This window comes from Syngnathus acus, chromosome 12, assembly GCF_901709675.1.
Source record: "Syngnathus acus chromosome 12, fSynAcu1.2, whole genome shotgun sequence".
NCBI classification, from domain to species: domain Eukaryota; kingdom Metazoa; phylum Chordata; class Actinopteri; order Syngnathiformes; family Syngnathidae; genus Syngnathus; species Syngnathus acus.
Window position 1 is genome coordinate 11,908,539 of NC_051097.1, and position 18,634 is coordinate 11,927,172.

The 18,634-nt window shown below is 58.6% G+C and overlaps 2 protein-coding genes across 2 annotated transcripts; both read left to right on the forward strand.

The window, feature by feature from the left end:
- The first annotated feature begins 4,196 nt into the window (after positions 1–4,196).
- On the forward strand, positions 4,197–13,760 carry LOC119131684 (unconventional myosin-XVIIIb-like). The gene is given in 41 exon segments (XM_037266316.1): positions 4,197–4,263; positions 4,321–4,431; positions 4,501–4,635; positions 4,637–4,669; positions 4,807–4,845; positions 4,847–5,018; positions 5,122–5,264; positions 5,339–5,439; positions 5,630–5,693; positions 5,768–5,912; positions 6,164–6,264; positions 6,266–6,335; positions 6,489–6,579; positions 6,711–6,906; positions 7,017–7,097; positions 7,191–7,311; positions 7,395–7,542; positions 7,613–7,796; positions 7,876–8,026; positions 8,199–8,308; positions 8,370–8,435; positions 8,510–8,638; positions 8,715–8,858; positions 9,004–9,093; positions 9,171–9,290; positions 9,350–9,455; positions 9,671–9,795; positions 9,928–10,082; positions 10,191–10,314; positions 10,376–10,570; positions 10,642–10,752; positions 10,835–10,939; positions 11,018–11,176; positions 11,266–11,379; positions 11,488–11,604; positions 11,678–11,761; positions 11,878–12,015; positions 12,087–12,272; positions 12,332–12,465; positions 12,548–12,688; positions 12,779–13,760. Coding segments are annotated over 39 exon segments (5,466 nt in total). The 5' UTR covers positions 4,197–4,263; positions 4,321–4,431; the 3' UTR covers positions 13,617–13,760.
- A 642-nt stretch (positions 13,761–14,402) lies between these two features.
- LOC119131629 (homeobox protein Nkx-6.1-like) lies at positions 14,403–16,802 on the forward strand. Its single transcript, XM_037266232.1, has 3 exons — positions 14,403–15,133; positions 16,107–16,282; positions 16,528–16,802. The coding sequence occupies exons 1-3, from the start codon at positions 14,506–14,508 to the stop codon at positions 16,792–16,794; spliced, it is 1,071 nt and encodes a 356-aa protein (XP_037122127.1). The 5' UTR covers positions 14,403–14,505; the 3' UTR covers positions 16,795–16,802.
- Positions 16,803–18,634: the final 1,832 nt, after the last annotated feature.

Here is an 18,634-nt window from a genome sequence, read left to right on the forward strand (position 1 = left end):
CCTCAGCGGGACACCCGTAACATCCCTGCCCTCCCATCATTGAAGCAAAGGCCGCAGGGGGCATCGCACCCCCCCCACCCCCCGCCCGGCCCCGCCCTCCCGTCTCTCTCCGTGTATTCCAAGTGCATCAAGTGCCAACTCTTACTCACGGGGCGGGTGGAACATTCCGCTGCGGGAAGCAGGAAGTGGACGAACTGGAGAGCTTTCCCTGCAGCCTCTCGCTATACAAACTGATACTTGTATATTTGTTGTCAGTGTTTGCATCAACAGCTGTGCGGGGAGAGGGAAGAAAAGGGGGGGGGGGGCTGGCTGGCTGGGACAGGAAGTAGTCACAAGTAGTAGACCACAGCGGCGCCGTTTGCCCTCCAAAAAAGGGAAGTGAGCTCTGAAAGACGGCGAGCGGAGTCTACCCTGGTGACGCTCAGCGCTAGCCAGCCACGTTAGCATCCTAGCCAATGCTAAGAAACCCCCGAGAGCTTGTCGCTCTTCGTCCGATGCTTCGCCGACAATGTCCTAGAATGTTGCACAACATGCGTGTCCGGCTCCGGTGTCTTACCAGAAGGTAACAGAGCATTCCGGTGTCGAGTAGGGTACCTTCACCTCGGAGACGACAAAAGAGGTCCGTCCCGTGACCGTTGGGGGTCGAGGGCCCAAACATCCCGACGTGTACTCCAATGTCCTGAGACATTCTCCCGGAATGTTCTCGCACCTTGCCGTAGCGCGGTCGAAGGCCATCGAAAGCTCCGAATGAACGTTTTGCAATGACAGCGGCCGGCCGATAATATGTACGCACGCACGCACGCACGCCGCCATCTCCATCAGCAAATATTCCGCAATATCGTCGTCGTGCGTTTTCCAGCATCCTAAAACATCCGAGATGTCGTCGTCAAATGTTGTAGCGGAGTCCAAAATAAAGAGTCTGGAATGATGTGCAGCATTCTAGAATGTTTTTTTCACAACAACCTCGGAAGGACGTTGGAGTCGTACAATATGTTAATATTCCGCAATCCGAATGCAAACAAGACTGCCTGTCGCGTGACTTTCAGGCTTTGGAACGCTCGAGGCGGTCCGACATTCCAGGATGAGTGTTCTACCGCATTCCAAGTCTTTCCCAATGTTCTCCGGGCTGCTCCCGTCGGCACGGCGGTCGGACTTTGCGAGCGTGGTTAGCCTGACGAGTGGTTAGCTAGCACGCGCTCGCCAGCTTGTTGGTTTTGTTTGTGGGTTAGGGTTGGGCGGGGCCAAGGGTGCTCGCCTCTCAAAGTGACTTGACTTTTGGAGCATTTGCGCGCCTTTTTCTAGCATCACCTGCTAACTCGCTACATGCTAGTCTCAATGTGCCAAACGGAGCCAGCGGGAAGCCTCGCGGCGCCGCCGCCGACCAGATGGCGGCCTCGGGAAGCCAAACCGTGACCAATCGGGCGCCATCGTCGCCACCTTGACGCTGTCCGGACGTTACGGGAGCACAGCGACAAAATTCAAGCTTAACTAAATGAGACGAAAAGAAATATATGTGTATAAGAAAGCTTTGGGTTTATTTAAGAGATTTTATGTAGGAAAAAGCGGAGAAAATCGGGGGAATTTTATTGTGATTTTTCTTTCAGATGTTTGTGGTGATCAATCTTGCACATAAAGACTTTCAGAACAAAAGCCTCCTGCCCCCTTTTTATCAGAGAATTGTTGGCCCCCGCCACTTGATTGGTTAGTCCCCGCCAGCTTATCAGGTCCAAACGTGTCAAGTCGGAGTTTTCAAACCGGTTCTGTCTGGGATGCGACACACGTGTGTCGCTTGTCAAGCACTGAAGTGAACGTAATCGAATGACAGCTCATCTTTTATCTATGAACCATGTTGTCAATCAGATAATAATGGCTCATGAGCAGCAGTGCGCGTGCGCGTGAGAAGCGGGCCGCAGCAGCCTCACATGACCCCGCCTTTCCTTCTTTCCTTCCTTCCTTCCTTCCTTCCTTGCGTGAGCCGGCTGCGGCCGTCACTCATTGAATGTGAGCCCTTCGTCCGTCCACGGGGGGGGCAACCAAACATGCCGAGCGTCGGCCCTCAAAAGGAGGCAAAAGTCGTCAAATGTCTGATGAACCAAATGAGGACGGTTTCGTCCTTCTCGAACATTCCCCAGTCGTCGTGTTGACGCGTTCACGTTTAAAGCAGACCCCTGGGCACCCGTCCGGCGCCGCCCCCCCCTCGGATTTTATTTATAGGACACTTCTGTTGCTTGTCACTCGGACACGCCAGGCACCAGAACGGCTCGCTCCGCCCGCAGTCCAATCCTCGAATCCTCTCCTCAGGTAGACGTCTTTGAAGGTAACCTCGTTCAATTCTTTCTACTGCGATTAACTTTGACTCGACTTGTCACTTTGGCCGACGGCCGGGCTTTCCTCGCGGCCTGACCCAACGAGAGAGATTTGAATTTTTCGATGGTTGCGGTTACCCGGTGGGTCAAGTGGGAGGAGCCAAGTGGCCCAAATGAAAGAGTCCGCCTTAGTTCCAAACTTCGCCGCGCGCGCCTGTACCATGAGCAAACTGTCAACCTCGAGGAGGAAAGGTCCAACAAAATGGACGGACAGGCGCTCGCCCGCCACCAAAGAAAGAAAAAAAGGGGCGGGGCCTTTGACCCCAAATGATTGCCGGCCGGCCGGCCGGCGGCGTCACAATTCCACCTTGCCGGGGATATATGTAAAGAAAAGAAAAGAAACAATCTGAAATTCCAAACGGATCAGAATCTTGAGTCCCAATTATCAAGTAAAGAATCCAATCTGTCAACGTGTGGCTCTCTTTCTTGAGGGCCTAGATGAGCCTCACAACCCACCTGATCATTGGAAACAGCTAATGAAGCCCTAGCGACCCTCCGGGACGGGACGGGACGAGAAGAGAAGAGACGAGACTTTGACACCATGCCGTTTGTGTCGCCACGAGTGCCCCTCCAGGATCAACGTGCCAACTCGGACGCGTGCGGCTAAAAACGTGTTGACTGAAACTCGAGCGGCATGACTGGGATGTTGTTGACGTACGTGTGTGACTTGTGGTCGCCGTCAGGTCTGTGACATCCACCAGACGGCCGTACCTCTGACCCCGCCTTCCCCCCCCCTGCACTCCTTCAACCCCACCCGTCACTGCCGCACAAATATGGCGCTGTCATCACGCTTAAAACTTTGGGAAAAGAAGGTGCGCTCCATGCATGCGCATGTGTGTGTGTGTGCGTGTGTGAGTGCGTGCGTGCGTGCGCGCGCGTCCCTCCAATAATCCAATCGTCACGAGGTCCATGTTGTCCAGCTCGAAAGCCACGAGGTCAATGTTCCAAACAATTGAAATCCTAATAACGTTGTGTCTGTTTGGATGAAGTGTCACAGCTTTGGAACGTTAACTCGCTAGCGTGGTCTTGTGACTCGCAAGCCGCTACTACTAATCATCGACCTGCATCCTACTGCTTTGTGTTTTGACGGGTGATGTGGCCGCAGATTCAAGAGGAGAAGCATCCGGCGCCGGCCCCCGTCCCCCCGCCGCCTCTCTCGGCCCTCCCGGGCGGCTCCCTCAAGCAGCTGGTCCGAGATTCCGAGAAGGAAAGCAAGCAAAAAGAGCCCGACGTCAAAGATGACAAAACGGTGCGTGGCGGTGGCGGTGGGGCAGCACGTGGAGAAATCTTAGCAGCTCGTTGTTTTCCCTCCAGCAGCCGAGCAAGCTAAGCGACGACTTGGTGCAGCAGTTCCTGCTTCCCGACCAGACTCCGCCCATCCTGGAGGCAGAGATGTTGCTGCGAGCTGAGAAGCGAGGCCCCGCTGCCGGCCCCGCCCTCTCGCCACGCCCACCCTCATCCCAGAGGAGCGGCGGTGAGACGGAAAGCCGACGGGAGGCGTCCGCCGCCGGAAGCGAGAGCCAGGCGCCCGGTCTGCGGGAGGAGGAAATGGAGGAACGTCAGGAACCCGAAGGAAGTCTAGCGGACACGACTGGAATGGAATGTGACAGCAGGCGGGAGGTACGTCTTCTTTTCTTATCGTGCCCAGCCCAAACAACACAGAACAAGTATGTACTTCGCGCCGCTAGCTTTTGTGGAGCGCTCCTCCTTTGCATGCACTCGTCTGTGGTATCAGCCAGAGAAAGTAGGCGTTCTGGTCGTTGAAGGGATCAAAACACGGAGCAACAAAGCCTGGGGTGTGCGACGTTGCGCTTGTCAGTGTGAATGGACGTGTGGTACGAGGCAGGCGCCGTTTGGTACGTGCACAAGGACGGATCACGCTGGGTAAGTAAACGGCGTCTCCATGCCAGGTGACCATCATAAGCGCTCGTGAGCATCCTTCGCCCGCGTTCAGCACTCTGCTGAAGCCTGACGAAGGGACACCCGATCTCCCCCAAGGCTACGCGAGACTCCGCCTCCACGTTGACGGTTCGCTAATCGACGTGGCCGAAGACCACGTTGACAAAGTCGGTGGGACGGTGTTAACGTATTATTCTTTTGGAAAGTCTTTTTTGAAACAAATGTCTACACCCCCATGCAACCCCCCCACCTGGACCTGTGCGAGGACCTGAGCGAACTAGAAAGCGTCAACGAGAGCAGCGTGCTGCACACGCTAATTAGCCGCGCTAAGGCGAACATGCCGCTAACCCAAGCCGGGCCCAACCTGATCAAACTTGTGGCCGCCGCTGCAGACCTCCAGCAAGGTGACGCACGCGCTTTGTGTGAGCCAGGCTGGGGCCCAGGCTGGGGCCCAGGCTGGGGCCCAGGCTGGGCCCCAGGCTCTGCCTCATTTCCCAAATGTCCGCGATGTCTGAGCTCGGCGTCCTTGTTGCGCCGTCAGGCTCCCAAGTCTCGCATGGCGAGGCGTTGGTGGGACGCCTCCGCCCGCTCTGGCCGCCCTGGTCAAGCGGGTGTACGTGTCGCTCGTGGACTCCCGTCGGGACCACTGCGTCTGCGCCGTGGGTCGCAGCGGCACCGGCAAGACGGCCGCCTGCCGGGCCTTCGCCGTGGCGCTGCTCAAGCAAGCCGGAACGGCCGGACCCAACTTGAGCGGTCGGTGCCCCGACGCTGACGGCACGTGTTGACTTGACACGCGGGAAGTGTGCCGTGACGGGAAATTGGGAAGGCTGCTGGTGCTGCTGTGTTTTTTTCCCAGTGGCTCGCTGTGCAGGCCATGTTACGGTCTTAAAGTCTTTTGGCTGCGTGACTTCGGCGCACAGCGAGGCCTCGTCGCGCTTCGCCACGCTTTTCTCCTTGGACTTCAACCACGCCGGACGAGCCGCCGCCGGACACCTGCAGGCGCGCAACACCGTCGCCGGCCGACGCCTTTGACCGTGGACGTCAAGACTGACCTTTGTCTTTTTCCGCCTCAGACCATGATGTTGGACAAATGGCGAGTTTGTCAGATGACGGCAGGAGAGAGCAACTTCCTGGTCTTCTCGCAGCTGCTAGCGGGACTAAGCGCGGAGATGAGGCGAGTGCTAACGAGGGCTGCCGTCGCATCGGAGCGGCCGCCGACGCGAGCTTTTGTCAACGACGCTAATGTCGAAGGCAAAAGATTTGTCTCTGGATGATGCTAAAGAGGCCGCTCTCAATACTGCCAAGATGCTAATGGCACGATAGGGAGGAGGATGCCAAGACTAACGCAGCGGCTTCCTCGTCAGGTCGGAACTGCAGCTCCATCAGCTTGCGGAGCAGCACGCCTTTGGCATGGCCCCTCCTACCAAGGTACCCGGCCGGCATTGGCCTCGTCGGCGCCCGTTGAGCCGCCGTCCCGCCGCCATCTGTCCGTCTGTCGCCAGGTTGAGGAAAAACAGCGAGCCTCCGTGGCCTTCGCCAAGCTGTTGGTCGCCATGGAAACGCTGGGCTTCAGCGCCAGCGAGCAGAAGGCCATCTGGCACGTGCTGGCCGGGATTTACCATCTGGGGGCCGCAGGGGCCTGCAAAGGTAATTGCAGATGATTGGTCCTGAAGCAGCAGGTGTCACCACCGTCCTGAGGAGCAGGAGCATTGCTTTGTCATCCAAATGGCTCTCTTGCGAGCATTACGGTTCGCATCGTTGATAGCATCCGCCTCCATGATGTTGGCATCGAGCGTCCCTTGGGGCTTCCACCATCCTCATTCGTGTTCTCTTTGTCGGCTACTTTCATCGTCGCTCACCCGAAGGCTAATTGTGCGCGCGTGTGTGTGTGTTGCCAGTGGGGCGGAGACAGTTTTTGAATTTTGACAGCGCTCAGGCAGCCAGCTCTGTGCTAGGCTGCGAGGGCGAGGAGTTTCACACCTTGGTCTTCAAGCATCACCCTCAGGCATTTGCTGCGGAAGGCCACCGGGAGCGCCAGAGAGCACAGCGGCGTGTCCCAGGCTGAAGAGGGTGAGCCTCATGCTAATGTGCGCTAATGTAGCATTTGTGATAGCGGCCGGTCGGCTGAGGTTGCGGGTGCCAAGGCGCTGGCGCTTCGCTTCCCGCCGCGGCTCGCTCCATGATCACGTGACCACATTCTCGTGATGACCATCTTGTGGTCAGGTCCCAGGCTGACGGCGGCGCAGTGCCTCCAAGGGATGGCGTCGGCTCTCTACGAAGAACTTTTCACTGCCGTCGTGTCGCTCATCAACAGGTGGCTGATAAAGGCTGTGTGCGTGTGTGCGTGCGTGCGTGCGTGCGTGCATCTTCGTCACAGTGTGTACGTGTGCGCGCGTGAGGGTCTGCCCACCTGTCCGTTCGTGTCATATGTGCATGTGCACGCAGATCCCTGAGCGGGCAGCAGTTGGCGCTGGCGTCGGTCATGGTGGCGGACGCGCCAGGCCTGAGGAACCCTCGCCACCACGCGGCGCACCAACGAGCGGCCGACTTCAGCGACTTCTGTCACAACTACCTGCAAGAACGACTGGCGCACTATCGATACGTTCACGCCTTCACAAACAGCCAGGACATCTATGCGCAGGTGAACCACGCGCACACATGTGGCCAGAGATATGCTGGTCATTCACGCAGACGTGACAGATACACACCGACATTCTGTCACACACTCGCACTGGGGCTGAATGCGTGCAGGAGAACATTCAGGTGGAGCTGGAGTGTCCCGAGAGCAAGCCGGCCGATGTGGTGTCCGCCATCGACCAGCCGGTTCCTCAGGTGCGCTGAGCAGCTAACATCCATGGCACCGATGGCGTCACGCCCGTGAGTGACGCTGACCTTTGCCTCCCTGCCTGCCTGGCTGCCTGCTAGGTGCGCGCGGCAGGCGACGCCCCTCGCGGTCTGCTGTGGGCGCTGGACGAGGAGATGTGGACGCCTGCGTCTGACGAGGGCGCCGCCCTGGAGCACGTGTGCCGTCATTTCAGCAACAGCGGTAAGCGTTAGGGTGACCGTAAGCACGATGACGACGACGGCGATGATGATGATGATGCCGACGCGGCACACGTGTGGCTCCAGTGCGTCAATGCGAGCAGCCTCTGCACTGCGAAGTTCAGCACCTAGCGGGAAGCGATGCCGTCCGCTACGACCTCAGCGGATGGTTGGACAGGTTGCGCAACAATCCGGCCGCCGGCAACGCTGGCGAACTGCTGCGCAACTCCCACATGTGAGTAGCGGCAAATGATGGGATGAACACCCACCAAATGATATGTCGCCATTGCGTGCGTGTTCCCCAGCGTACCGGTCAAGTCGCTGTTCACGCCAAGCGGGCGCGCCAATCCCGCTTGCGGCGGCGTGTGCGGCCTGGAGGGCTGGAGCCAGCGCTGCCTGCAGAGGAGCAGCATCGTCCGCAAGACGCTGAGCGCCGGCACGGCGGCGCTGCGCAGACATTCGCCGTGCATCGGCGTCAAGCTGCAGGCTGTAAGAGGGCGCCGCCCCACGCACTTAAGCTCCGCCTCCTGCGCCGTCTGTCTGAGCGCGCGTGTCTGCGCCCCATCAGGACGCCCTGGTCAACGTGCTGCGCCGGGCCAGGCCCGTCTTCCTGCAGTGCATGGGCGCCGAGGCGGACGCCGGCGCCTTCGACACGGCCCGCCTCCGAGCGCAACTGGAGGCCGCGCAGACGCTGGCCGTGTTGCGCGCCTACCGCACAGGTCAGCCAGCCAGTTAGCCAGCCAGCCAGTTAGCCAGCCAGTTAGCCGGCCAGTTAGCCGGCCAGTTAGCCGGCCAGTTAGCCAGCCAGCCAGCCAGCCCGCCAGCATGTTTGCCTCCACGTCAGCTTGCTGGCGCGCTCACATGCTAGTGGCGACTTTGTGCCTGAACCAGGTTACCCGGATCACATGGCTCTGAGCGACTTCCGCTGCCACTTCCAGGCGTTGTCTCCGCCCATCATGAAGCGCTACGCCTCCATGTTTGTCAGCCACGACGAGAGGAAGGTGGGTCACGCGGGACTCCTCGGACGCTCTTCGGCCAACCGCGCCTTCTCGTCCTTTACAGGCCGTGGACGAGCTGCTGGCCGACTTGGACCTGGAGCCCAATAGCGTGGCGGTCGGCGCCAGTCGGGTCTGAACGCCGGCCGTTTTTGGGGTTTCCTGTCACGTGCTCAACTGTTCCTTTTCTTTTTGCTTCACGTTCAGGTGTTCATGAAGCGTGGCGTGCTGCGCCACCTGGAGGCCCAGCGGGACCTGCAGGTGACAGGCTGGCTAGTCCACCTTCAGGCGGCCTGCGCCGGTCACCTGGCCAGGCACAAGTACCGCACGCTCAAGGTCGGCCATGGCAGCGAAGACACGCGCGAGTGGCACATTGTCACAGGTGACCTTTGGCCCCCGTGGGTGCGTGTAGGTGCAGCACATGGCGGTGCAGTGCCTCCAGAGGAACCTGCGGGTGCTGCGCGGCGTGTCGGAGTGGCGCTGGTGGAAGCTCTTCTGCCGGGTGCGCCCCCTGCTGGACGTCAACATGGACAACGAGAGGCTACGCGCCAAAGAAGTACATGCGCGCGCACACACACACGCAGACACGGCAAAAAAAGCAGGCGGCGTCATCACCCGCTGGTAGACGCGCACGGCCGAGCCGATTCCCAATGGGTGCCGCGCGCTGGCCACGTCAAGTCAAGCCTGCGCGACCATTTCAGGAGGAACTTTCGGGGCTGAGAAGACGTTTGGAAAAGTCCGAGAAAGAGCGCAACGACTTGCGACAAACGGTGGACGCCTGCGAAACCAAAGTTAGTAGCCAGGCGTTCGCTCGCTCGCTCGCTCAGGCGGCGCCGTGCGCACTGGCATAACGGTGGCGTACGCGCAGCTGACGGCGGTGACCTCGGAGCTGAGCGACGAGCGTTTCCGCGGCGACGCGGTGGCTCAGGCTCTGGATGTGGAGAGAGCGGAAAGGCTGAGGCTCAGCAAGGAGAACAAGGATCTACAAGTGAGCACCGGCCGGCGACCCGTCAGCGAGCAGCACCCAGTAAATGCTGCACCCCTTAGGCTCGCCTGGACCAGTGCGCGCTTGCCATGGAGACACTGGAGAAGAATCTGGAAGTGGAACGTCAAAAGATTCGCACGCTGGAGAGTCGGCAATTGGCGGGAACAGGTCGGTTGCTGAGTGGCGGCGGCGGCGGCACCGCGTCGCTTGCTTATTGTTGTTGAGTTCTCGCTGATGGAGCTCGGTGGTGTTCCTCAAAGAAATACGGACGCCGCCTATTCTTGCGAGCTTGCAGTTAACCGGCTGGCTCCGGAAACGTTTGACTTGCGTTTTCATTAGCTGACAACCAAATTTCAAGCTCGCCTTTATTTGCCGGCCCGCAGAGAGCGAGCTGGCCCTGCAGCTGGAGTGTTGCCAGACGGAGGCGGACTTCCTTCGACGACGTCTGCAGCAGACGGAAGAGAAGGCGCTGGCCGAGCGGGACGCGCGGCAGCAGGCGGACGCCAAGGTCGGCGAGCCGGCGCAAAGTACCCGGTCTGCCTCCGAGGTCTCACGCCTGCCTGCCTTCCTGCGTGGCTGCCTGCCTGCCTGCTTGCGTGCGTGCGTGCGTGCGTGCGTGCGTGCGTGCGGCGGCCCGCAGGTGGCATCCTTGCAGGCTCAACTGGACCAGTCCAAGCGCGCGGCGACGGAGCTGAAGCGCCACAACCGGCGCCTGGGCCACGACTTGCACGACGCCAGGGTGATGACCGACAACCTGCGCAATCGGACCCACCAGCTGGAACGCAAACAGCGACGGTGCGTGCCCTTCGCGTCACCTCGCCACTTTCCGACCACACCGGGCTCCGCGTGAACTGGCGAAGCAACGCGCAGTCCAACGTCAGTGAGCTAGGCTAACGCTCTCAGATTTGACGGCGAGCTGGCCGCGGCGTTGGCGGAGGCAGACGGCGAGCGGGAGCTGAAGGACAAAAGCCTGCAGGAGAACGCCGCGCTGGGGGTGCAGATTTTCTCGCTGCGCCGAGACCTCCAGGTGAGACCACCCGCGGGCCGCACAATCCAACGCGCCCGCGACCCTTTGCCTGCCTCGGCAGGAGAGTCGAGCGGAGGCGTGCCGCCTCCAGCGGCAGAAGGACGAGTTGTGCAGTCAGATCCGCGACCTCAGCGTCCATCTGACGGCCGAGTCGCTGCCCGAGCTGAAGAAGCAAGCGCGCTGTCTGGAGGGCGTGGCCAGCGAGAGGGCGGAAGAGATCGCCGCGCTGAGCGCCACCGTCGAGCGCCACCGGCAGGTCACTTTCACCTTTCGCTTGACGCCAGCGGAGCCGCATAGAGATAAGCGGACGAGGCTGCTGCTCTTCAGGTTCACGTGCGCACCGAGTTGGAGATGGCTCGGGTGAAGCAGATGCACCAGAAGGAGCTGGAGGACAAGGAGGAGGAGCTGGAGGACGTGCACAGGTCGTCTCAGAGGCGGGTGCGTGGCCGGCCGCGCTCGCTCGCTCGCTCGCATCGTCGGCCGGCGCCCGCCTGTGACGGCCATTTTGTCATCACGCTAGCTGAGACAGCTGGAGATGCAGCTGGAGCAGGAATATGAGGAGAAGCAGATGGTGCTTCACGACAAGCAGGACCTGGAAGCGCTGGTGGCCACGCTGTGCGAACAGGTCTCGTGCACAAAGCCACGTCCGAGCGGTGACGCCTCACGCGCCTCGCCTCAACTCAACTCGCCTCGCCTCTTCCAGGTGGGCCACCGTGACTTTGACGTGGAGAAGAAGCTGAGGCGAGACCTGAAGAGGACTCACGCCCTACTGGCTGACGCCCAGACCCTGCTGGGCGCGGGCCAAAGCCGCAAGAGTCCCGACGGCGGGAGCGCCGAGCAGCTGGAAAGACTCCACTGTCAGGTTTGCCAGGCAGGCAGGCAGGCGCTGGCGGTGCGCGGGATGTGCGGCCGGATGCCATGGATGCATAGTCCAGCTGGATCTGCTTCTAGTTGGAGGAGAGCGAATCCCGACGCCGGGAGGTGGAGGCCGCGCAGAGCACCTTGACGCAGGAGCTGGAGGACCTTCACGTTCGACTGGAGGACATCTGCAAGGAGAAGACTCTGGTTAGAAATATCTTTGCCATCCATAGACCAGAACCAGAACCGGAACTCACGTCAGCATATCGGCAGCCAGGCTGCTCGACCAATGAGAGCGAGCATTTGTGTTCCCAGGCAGATGAGGAGCTTTGTGTCCTGCGGCGGGAGAAAGTCGACCTTCTGAAGCGTCTGGAAGAGGATCAGGACGACCTCAACCAACTCATGAAGAAGCACAAAGCGCTCATTGCGCAGGTAGCTAGCTAGCTCACTGGCACCTCCCTGGTCTGCCCGCTTGTCCTCTCAAGCCTCACCTTTGTCCCGGCAGTCGTCCGGCGATATCTGTCAAATCCGAGAGTTGCAGGCGGAGCTGGAGGAGGTGAAGAAGCAGCGACACGGGCTCCAGGAGGAGGTAGCCGCCGCAACCATGACCGTGCAGCCGCCGCCTTCTCGGTCATCGCGTCGTCATCTGCCTGCCTGCCTGCCTGCCTTCCTTGCTTCCTTGCTTCCTTCCTTCCCTCTTGTCAGCTCCAGCAGCAGGCGTCCAGGCTGCACTTCCTGGAGTCGTCCACCGTGGGGCGCAGCATTGTCAGCAAGCAGGAAGCGCGGGTGTGTGACCTCGAGAACAAGCTGGAGTTCAGCAAAGGTCAAGTCAAAAGGTTTGAGGTGAGTCCATTGGGTCGCCAGCCGGACGACCTCTGCTCGAGCCGGAATCCGACACCCGCCCGTGTCAACAGGTGCTGGTGCTGCGGCTGCGCGACAGCGTGGTGCGCCTGGGAGAGGAGCTGGAGCAGAGCGCGCAGTCGGAGGCTCGCCAGCGCGACACCGCTCGCTACTTCCAGCAGCGGCTCCAGGACCTGCGCGTGGAAATGGAGGAGCTGGACCTACGGCAGCAGGAGAGCGGCAGACGCCGCATGGAGCTGGTGAGGCCCACCACGCAGCGTTGCTTGCCGGCCGTGCCCTCACCTCCGTGCCTCACCAGGAGATGCAGGTGGAGGAGCTGACGGCCATCCGGCAGACCTTGCAGGCCGACCTGGAGACCTCCATCCGCCGCATCGTGGACCTGCAGGCCGCCCTGGAGGAGGTCCGCTCCAGCGACGACAGCGACTCCGACAGGTGACGTGAAACGTTTGAGCTCCGCCCGAGCGGGTTGACCTTTGCTCAGGGACGTCGTCAGTCAACGTCTTTGCGCTGACAGGGAATCCAGCAGGGCGGAGGATGCTTTGGCTTGGCGAGGGACGGCCTCGCCGCGCGGCGGCGGCAGCGGCGGCAGCGACACCCTCACCAGTCAGGCGGGGTGCCGCTCGCCGGCCGACTCCTGCGGCTCGCGCACTTTGCGGTAAGACCACGTGCGAGTAGTTTGTGAGTGACGTTTGAACAGCTTTGGCGCTCACCGTGGTGAGTCGGGTCTGGCGTTTGCCACGTGCAGCTCCTTGGAGGACCCGGACGAGACCGACTCGGGCGCGGGGCGTCCGGGAGGAGGACTCGGCAGGGCGGCGTCCTCCTCGGCGCTGTCCGAGCTTCTGGAAGGACTTCGCAAGCGGCGAGTGGGCAGCACTGCCGAGGTGGGGGGCGCGCTTTCGCTTGGCGTTTGTCAACCCACGGCGGCGGCGGCCCTGCGCCGCCGGGCCTCTGCGCTCTCCGTTGCATCGGGGGAACTTCCGGAAGCGCGCCCGGGCATTCTGAAGCCGACCTCACCGCTCCTGCCCCGCTCCGCCGCATCCTCCGCTACGCCGCCCTGCGGCTCAACGGCACCGGCGCTGCCCCGCCTCTCGTTGTTGGCGTCCTCGCTGGCCCAGCGCCCCTCCTCCCCGGGCATCCCAGAAGAGGACCGGGAGCAACGTCAGCGCTCCCCAAGTTTGCCCCGAGGCGTGACGTTCCAGAACCGGCATCTCCTGGGCGAATGGGACGCCGCATCTGTCGCCTCCGACCTGTCTGACGTCCCGCCCGCCGTCCGTAGAGCTCAGTCGGCCGGCAGCCTGACCGGCAGCCTGGCCGGAAGCCTGACCGGCAGCCTAGTCGGCTCGGTACGTGGCGGCCGGCGGACGCTCAGCGTCCGTTTTGGGGATCTGCCTCCCTCCACTCGGCGTGGCAGGGATTCCGCCACGGAGTCGTCCGGGTCAGGAAGCTCGGCGGAAAGTCGGGAGCCGACGCGGCCCCGACGGCGTTCGGACCAGCCCAGGGGAGAGCGGCTGGAAGCCGAAGGCAGCGAGGGCGGCGACGTGGCCTCCGTCATGAGGAAGTACCTCAACAAAGAAAGCGACTAAGCAGCTATTGGCAAGTTGGTTAGCGTCACTCACGTGTTGTGTGTGTGTGTGTGTGTGTGTGTGCGCGTGTGCGCCTAAACAAGCAGAAGTTGATGTCTGTCACGCGAGTAGCTTGGAATAAAAAGCAAACCTTTTTGTCACCGAGTTCACGTGCCCATCCCTTTTGTCCAGATGCAAATGACTTTGCAGTCGTGTCACTTTTGGAATCGAGCAAGCGCTTGGCAAGGTGCAGTGACGTTCTGTGGACGGACACCAGGGAGCGCTGCCGTATGGAAGAAACCCGAACGAGCGGAACAAACTATTGCCCCGTAGCTTGGTTTTCCCGGCTGTTGGCTGACGTCGCTTTTATTTTGAAGGGTGTTTGTCTGTCCACGTGTCAAGTCCTCTGACCTGACTTGTTTTGAAGAAGCCTAAAATGAATTAAGCGCTGATGACTTTTATTTTGAAAGTGTCCCGTCCAGTAGTAATGACTTTCCCCTTCGCTGCTTAATGACTTCAGATGCTGATTGTGATCACAAATCGATAGCAAGGCAGAGCGTTTCACGTGACGTCACGCGGGGCGGTCCTATCAACGCAGAGGAGAGCACAAAGTTGCCCTCCTCCGTTCCCTCCACCTCAGGCTCCAGGACGTCACTTTTCCAACTTGTTGAAGGAGGCCTCCTCCTCTTCGTTCTCCTGCTCATCTCTGGCAGCTCCCCCCCCCCCCCCCCCCCCACGCACACACATCACTGATCCCCCCCCTCCCCAACCCTAGAGCCCATACACACACACACACATACACACACACACACACACACACTCACTTCCCGCCCCCTGACCCCGAGCCGCGGTGGTCGCTTGCGCGGCGGGCAGACTTTGCCCCGTCGCCGGCGCAGGCAGGGAGCGGACGATGTTCGCGGCGGCTCCCGCGATGCAGGACATCTCATCCCGCCTCGGCGGCGGCTTCTCACCTCCTCGGCTCACCCCGCCACTGGCGGCCCTGCACGGCATGGCGGCTGACGTGCAACCGCCCCGGCCGCGGTCTAGGTGCCAGTCGCAGTCCCAGTGCCAGTCCCAGTACCCGGCCTACCCGCTGCCGTCTGCCGGGGCACCCGCCGCCGCTTCATCGTGCGCGTCCCCGACCACCACCTCGCCCAACCCGGGCGGCATGGCGGCAGCGGCGGCGGCGTCGCCGGGCCTCAAGTCTTCCAGCCTGGGCTCGCCGCAGCTGTGCTCGTCGGCGACGCCCCACGGCATCAACGACATCCTCAACCGGCCCCGCGCGGCCCCTTCCTCGGCTTCGATGGGGGTCCTGAGCGCCCTGCAGCCGCGCTTCGACAGCCTCAGCCCGCCACCGCCGCTGCCCTCGGCCGGACTCTATTTCTCGCCGGCGGCCGCTACCGCCGCCGCCGCCGCCGCCATGGTCCGTTACCCCAAGCCCCTGCAAAGCGAGCTGCCCGGTAGGACCCCCATCTTCTGGCCGGGGGTCATGCAGGGGACGACCTGGAGGGACGCGCGCTTCGCGTCATGCTCGCCCCGTGAGTCTTGTTTCTAATAATAATAATAATACTTATTATTAATAATACTTATTATTATTATTATATGATTGTATTATTTATTATTCATTGTACCGTCTTGATGGTTCTCATATTTTTAAATGGAATTGTGGATGGCTAGCATTGTAACATTTTACATTTCAGACGCGTTTTCATTCATGTCCCCGCCAAATAGTTCCTCTATTTAATTGCAAATTATAACGCAACCAGTAAATGACAATCATTTTATTTTGCTTGATCCTATGACGGACATTGAAATTATTTTGACGCCGTTATATTTCGGATTTTCAAAAGCAGTTGCGTTTGAGGGCTGTGGGAGGGAAAAAAGAAAAGTGAAGATGAATATCAAAATGTTATTTCGAAATGATCAAAAATACGGGTCTCGTACGGCGAAAATAGTCAACTGCAAACATTTGTTTATTTTTTGAAATAAATGACTTCAGATTGGGTTGAGGCCTGCGGCAGAGCAAAACGAAAATGTTGACGATAAGTAGTTCAAATGTTTATTCTTATTTTCATGAAGGTGCTGCGGCTGCATTGTTCAAAATAGGTACTTTTAATGTTTCTTCATCCAAATAATTCGTTGGCCAGGGGCAAAGCACGCAAAATAGAGACTGACAGTGACGATGATGTTCGGGGAGTTGCTTACGTGTTGATGACTCATCATCATCATCCTAATGACCGGGGTAGTTTAAAAAAAAAAAAAAAAAAAAGGCTACTTTGATCTTGTTTTGCAGTTTGGGATTTATGTTGTGGAAGCGCAAAGGCAGGAAAGCATTTTCATGATCGCTCGCGACCAAAATGATCATCATGAAAAAGTTAACAACACCTAGATGAAAAGTGTGTCGTGGATGATCCTGGTCATGATGATGATGATGATGTCGATCGCTATTTGAGTCCAGTGCGTTGTTTTTATTTTTGTCTTTATTGATTTGCTTTTTGTGCTGCGTTTCAGAGCAGAGCTGCGTTCTGGTGGAAGGCAAGGACGGCAAGCGCAAACACACGCGACCAACTTTCTCCGGACAGCAAATTTTCGCTCTGGAAAAAACTTTTGAACAAACCAAATATTTGGCGGGACCAGAACGAGCGCGACTCGCTTTTTCTCTGGGGATGACCGAGAGCCAGGTCAAGGTAAGCCGCGCACGCGCGCGCATATCCCAATTTAGGAGCTAGTGCATGTCAGAATGTCTTCCTCCCTCCCGGAGGCCAGCCGGGTACGACGCGACCCGGGCGGTGCGGTGCGGTGCGGCGCGGTGCGGCGCGGCGCGGTGCGGCGCGGCGCGGCGCGGCGTCCACATTTCTCGGCCACTCTATAAGACTATGATTTTTTGACTCTTGATCACGCGTGTGTTTGTGCATGCGTGCGCACGCGCCAGGTGTGGTTCCAGAACCGTCGCACGAAATGGCGGAAGAAGCACGCAGCCGAGATGGCCTCCGCCAAGCAGAAGCAGGACTCGCAGACGGAAAGGTTAAAGGTCAGCACGGACTTGGAAGACGACGATGACGACGACGACGACGACTACGACAAACCCTTGGACCCTGACCACACCCCCCACCACGAACCTCCCCACCTCAACGGCCTCCTCCACAAGCACGCGCTCGTCGTCGTGCACACACCCGAACCAGGCGGCTCATCGTCTTAAAAAAAAAAAGACTTTTTCCATTTGGTTTGACTTGTAAATACGGTTGAGACTGTACATAGAAACACACACGTGCTTTATTATTGTTATTATTATTATTATTATTGTTGTTATTATTATTGTTATTATTGTTGCGACGATGATGCTTGTTTTGACGATTATTCCTGAGTATACGTGAACGCAACACGTCATTCAATTTAATTTAATTCATGTAACGTCAGCACTTTCACTCAATAAACAGTCTTTACTACTATTAGTGTTATTAGATATGATGATCGTTATTCTTGCGCAGAAAAAAAATAGGATTCTAAAAATATTTCCTCATCGGGCCCATAATTCCATTGCTGATTATTATGAGCACAGAATGGTTTTAGATAGGATTAGACGATTAGTAATAATGAAATAAGGTTATTTAGGGCTAAACTGCGCCGTGTCACGTTAATAAGACAACTCCGCTGAAATGTATATTTTATTTCGATATGTAATGGATATGTGAATAACGATAAAAATAGCTTAATACTTCTGACCATAATTCTAATGATGTTAATTGCGGAAAGTTTGGAGTGACGTGACGCTCTAGTGACGTGACGAGGCCACGGCCATGGAAAGCAAAGTAGAGCGTCTTCAAACAATTGGAATTGGAATTGGGTTCGAGGTGACGTCACCGGCACCTCCGATTTTCTTTGGCTCGCGAAGGACGGACGACGCGTCGCCATGCATCAATTGGATCTCGTAGCGTTTCTCAAAAATAATGTAAGACCGAGATTTTCCTGTTTGCATTCCAAAAGAAATGGCGAATTGTCCTCCAAAAATGGTGTCTCTCGTTAGATTTAGGATGAATGACATCAAATGCGTAAATTTGTGAAGTTTAAAAGCATGAATTAAGTCATTCGAGACTAAAACACGTCTTTATGATGAAATAAAATGTTGCGGGAATGAAATAAGCAATGCAGCCCTTGTTATTGCAATTGTTGATCACGAAGCAATTTTCTTTAAAGCTTCATTTTGAGCCTGTATGAAATGAGTTCAATTGGCAGGAATAGCTTTTGCGATTGCTCGGCTGCCACCTGTTAGCGGTTGGCGAGTGTGGCACCTGTTGGCCATTGTGTGCGGGCGGGCCGGCGGGCCGGCGGGCGTGCGGGCCGGCCGGCGGGCGGGCGTTGAAGTGGGCGTCTCCCGGCGCTTATCGGCCTTCATTGTTGCTTTTGTGTCTCTCTTGTCACATGATCGCTTGGCCCCGCCCTCTTGCCGGGCCGGGCCGTGAAAGTGATGGATGGCGTCGGCGGCGGCGGCGGCGGCGACGTTGGCGGTCGCGGCCTCTCGGTGACGGATGGACGGCGGGGGTGACTGCGGGGGGCGGGGCTAGGTAATGAAAGGTCAGCGCAGGCTTTTGTGCCTTAGCCGCCCGGCCGGCGCACTGCAATAACCTGTTAGCCTAGCCCTAATAACGCCCTCAATCATCTTTTAAAAGTCACGTCAAGCTTAACGCCGCGCCGTTTTTCATCTCTATGCAAATAGCGCGGCGCCATTAACGGCCGGCTTCTCTCCGATTAAAGGCTCCGAACGGGCAGTGGCAAGCTTGGGAGGGAGGCAGGCAGGCCTTGTTGAGGCGAGTGGGCGAGCGGGCAAGCGGGCAAGCGGGCGAGCGGGCAAGCGGGCAAGTGAGCGGGGTCAGCAGGGGGCAATCGCTCAGCCAATGAGCGCCGAAACTTTGGCGGCCCCGCCCATTCAGCGAAACTTGTTAACGTCATGCGTCGTGCTAATAGATAGATAGCGGGGTTGCTTGGGACTTCATTGCTGCCCCGGAATGGGGGGGGGACAAAAGTCAAGCAGCAGGAGTGGA

Bases quoted from the DNA above. Each gene is read 5' to 3' on its own strand.
- LOC119131629 (XM_037266232.1), top strand. From the start codon at position 14,506: ATGTTCGCGGCGGCTCCCGCGATGCAGGACATCTCATCCCGCCTCGGC. The intron at 15,134-16,106 runs GTGAGTCTTGTT...GCTGCGTTTCAG, and splicing joins CTTCGCGTCATGCTCGCCCC to AGCAGAGCTGCGTTCTGGTG. The intron at 16,283-16,527 runs GTAAGCCGCGCA...CGCACGCGCCAG, and splicing joins TGACCGAGAGCCAGGTCAAG to GTGTGGTTCCAGAACCGTCG.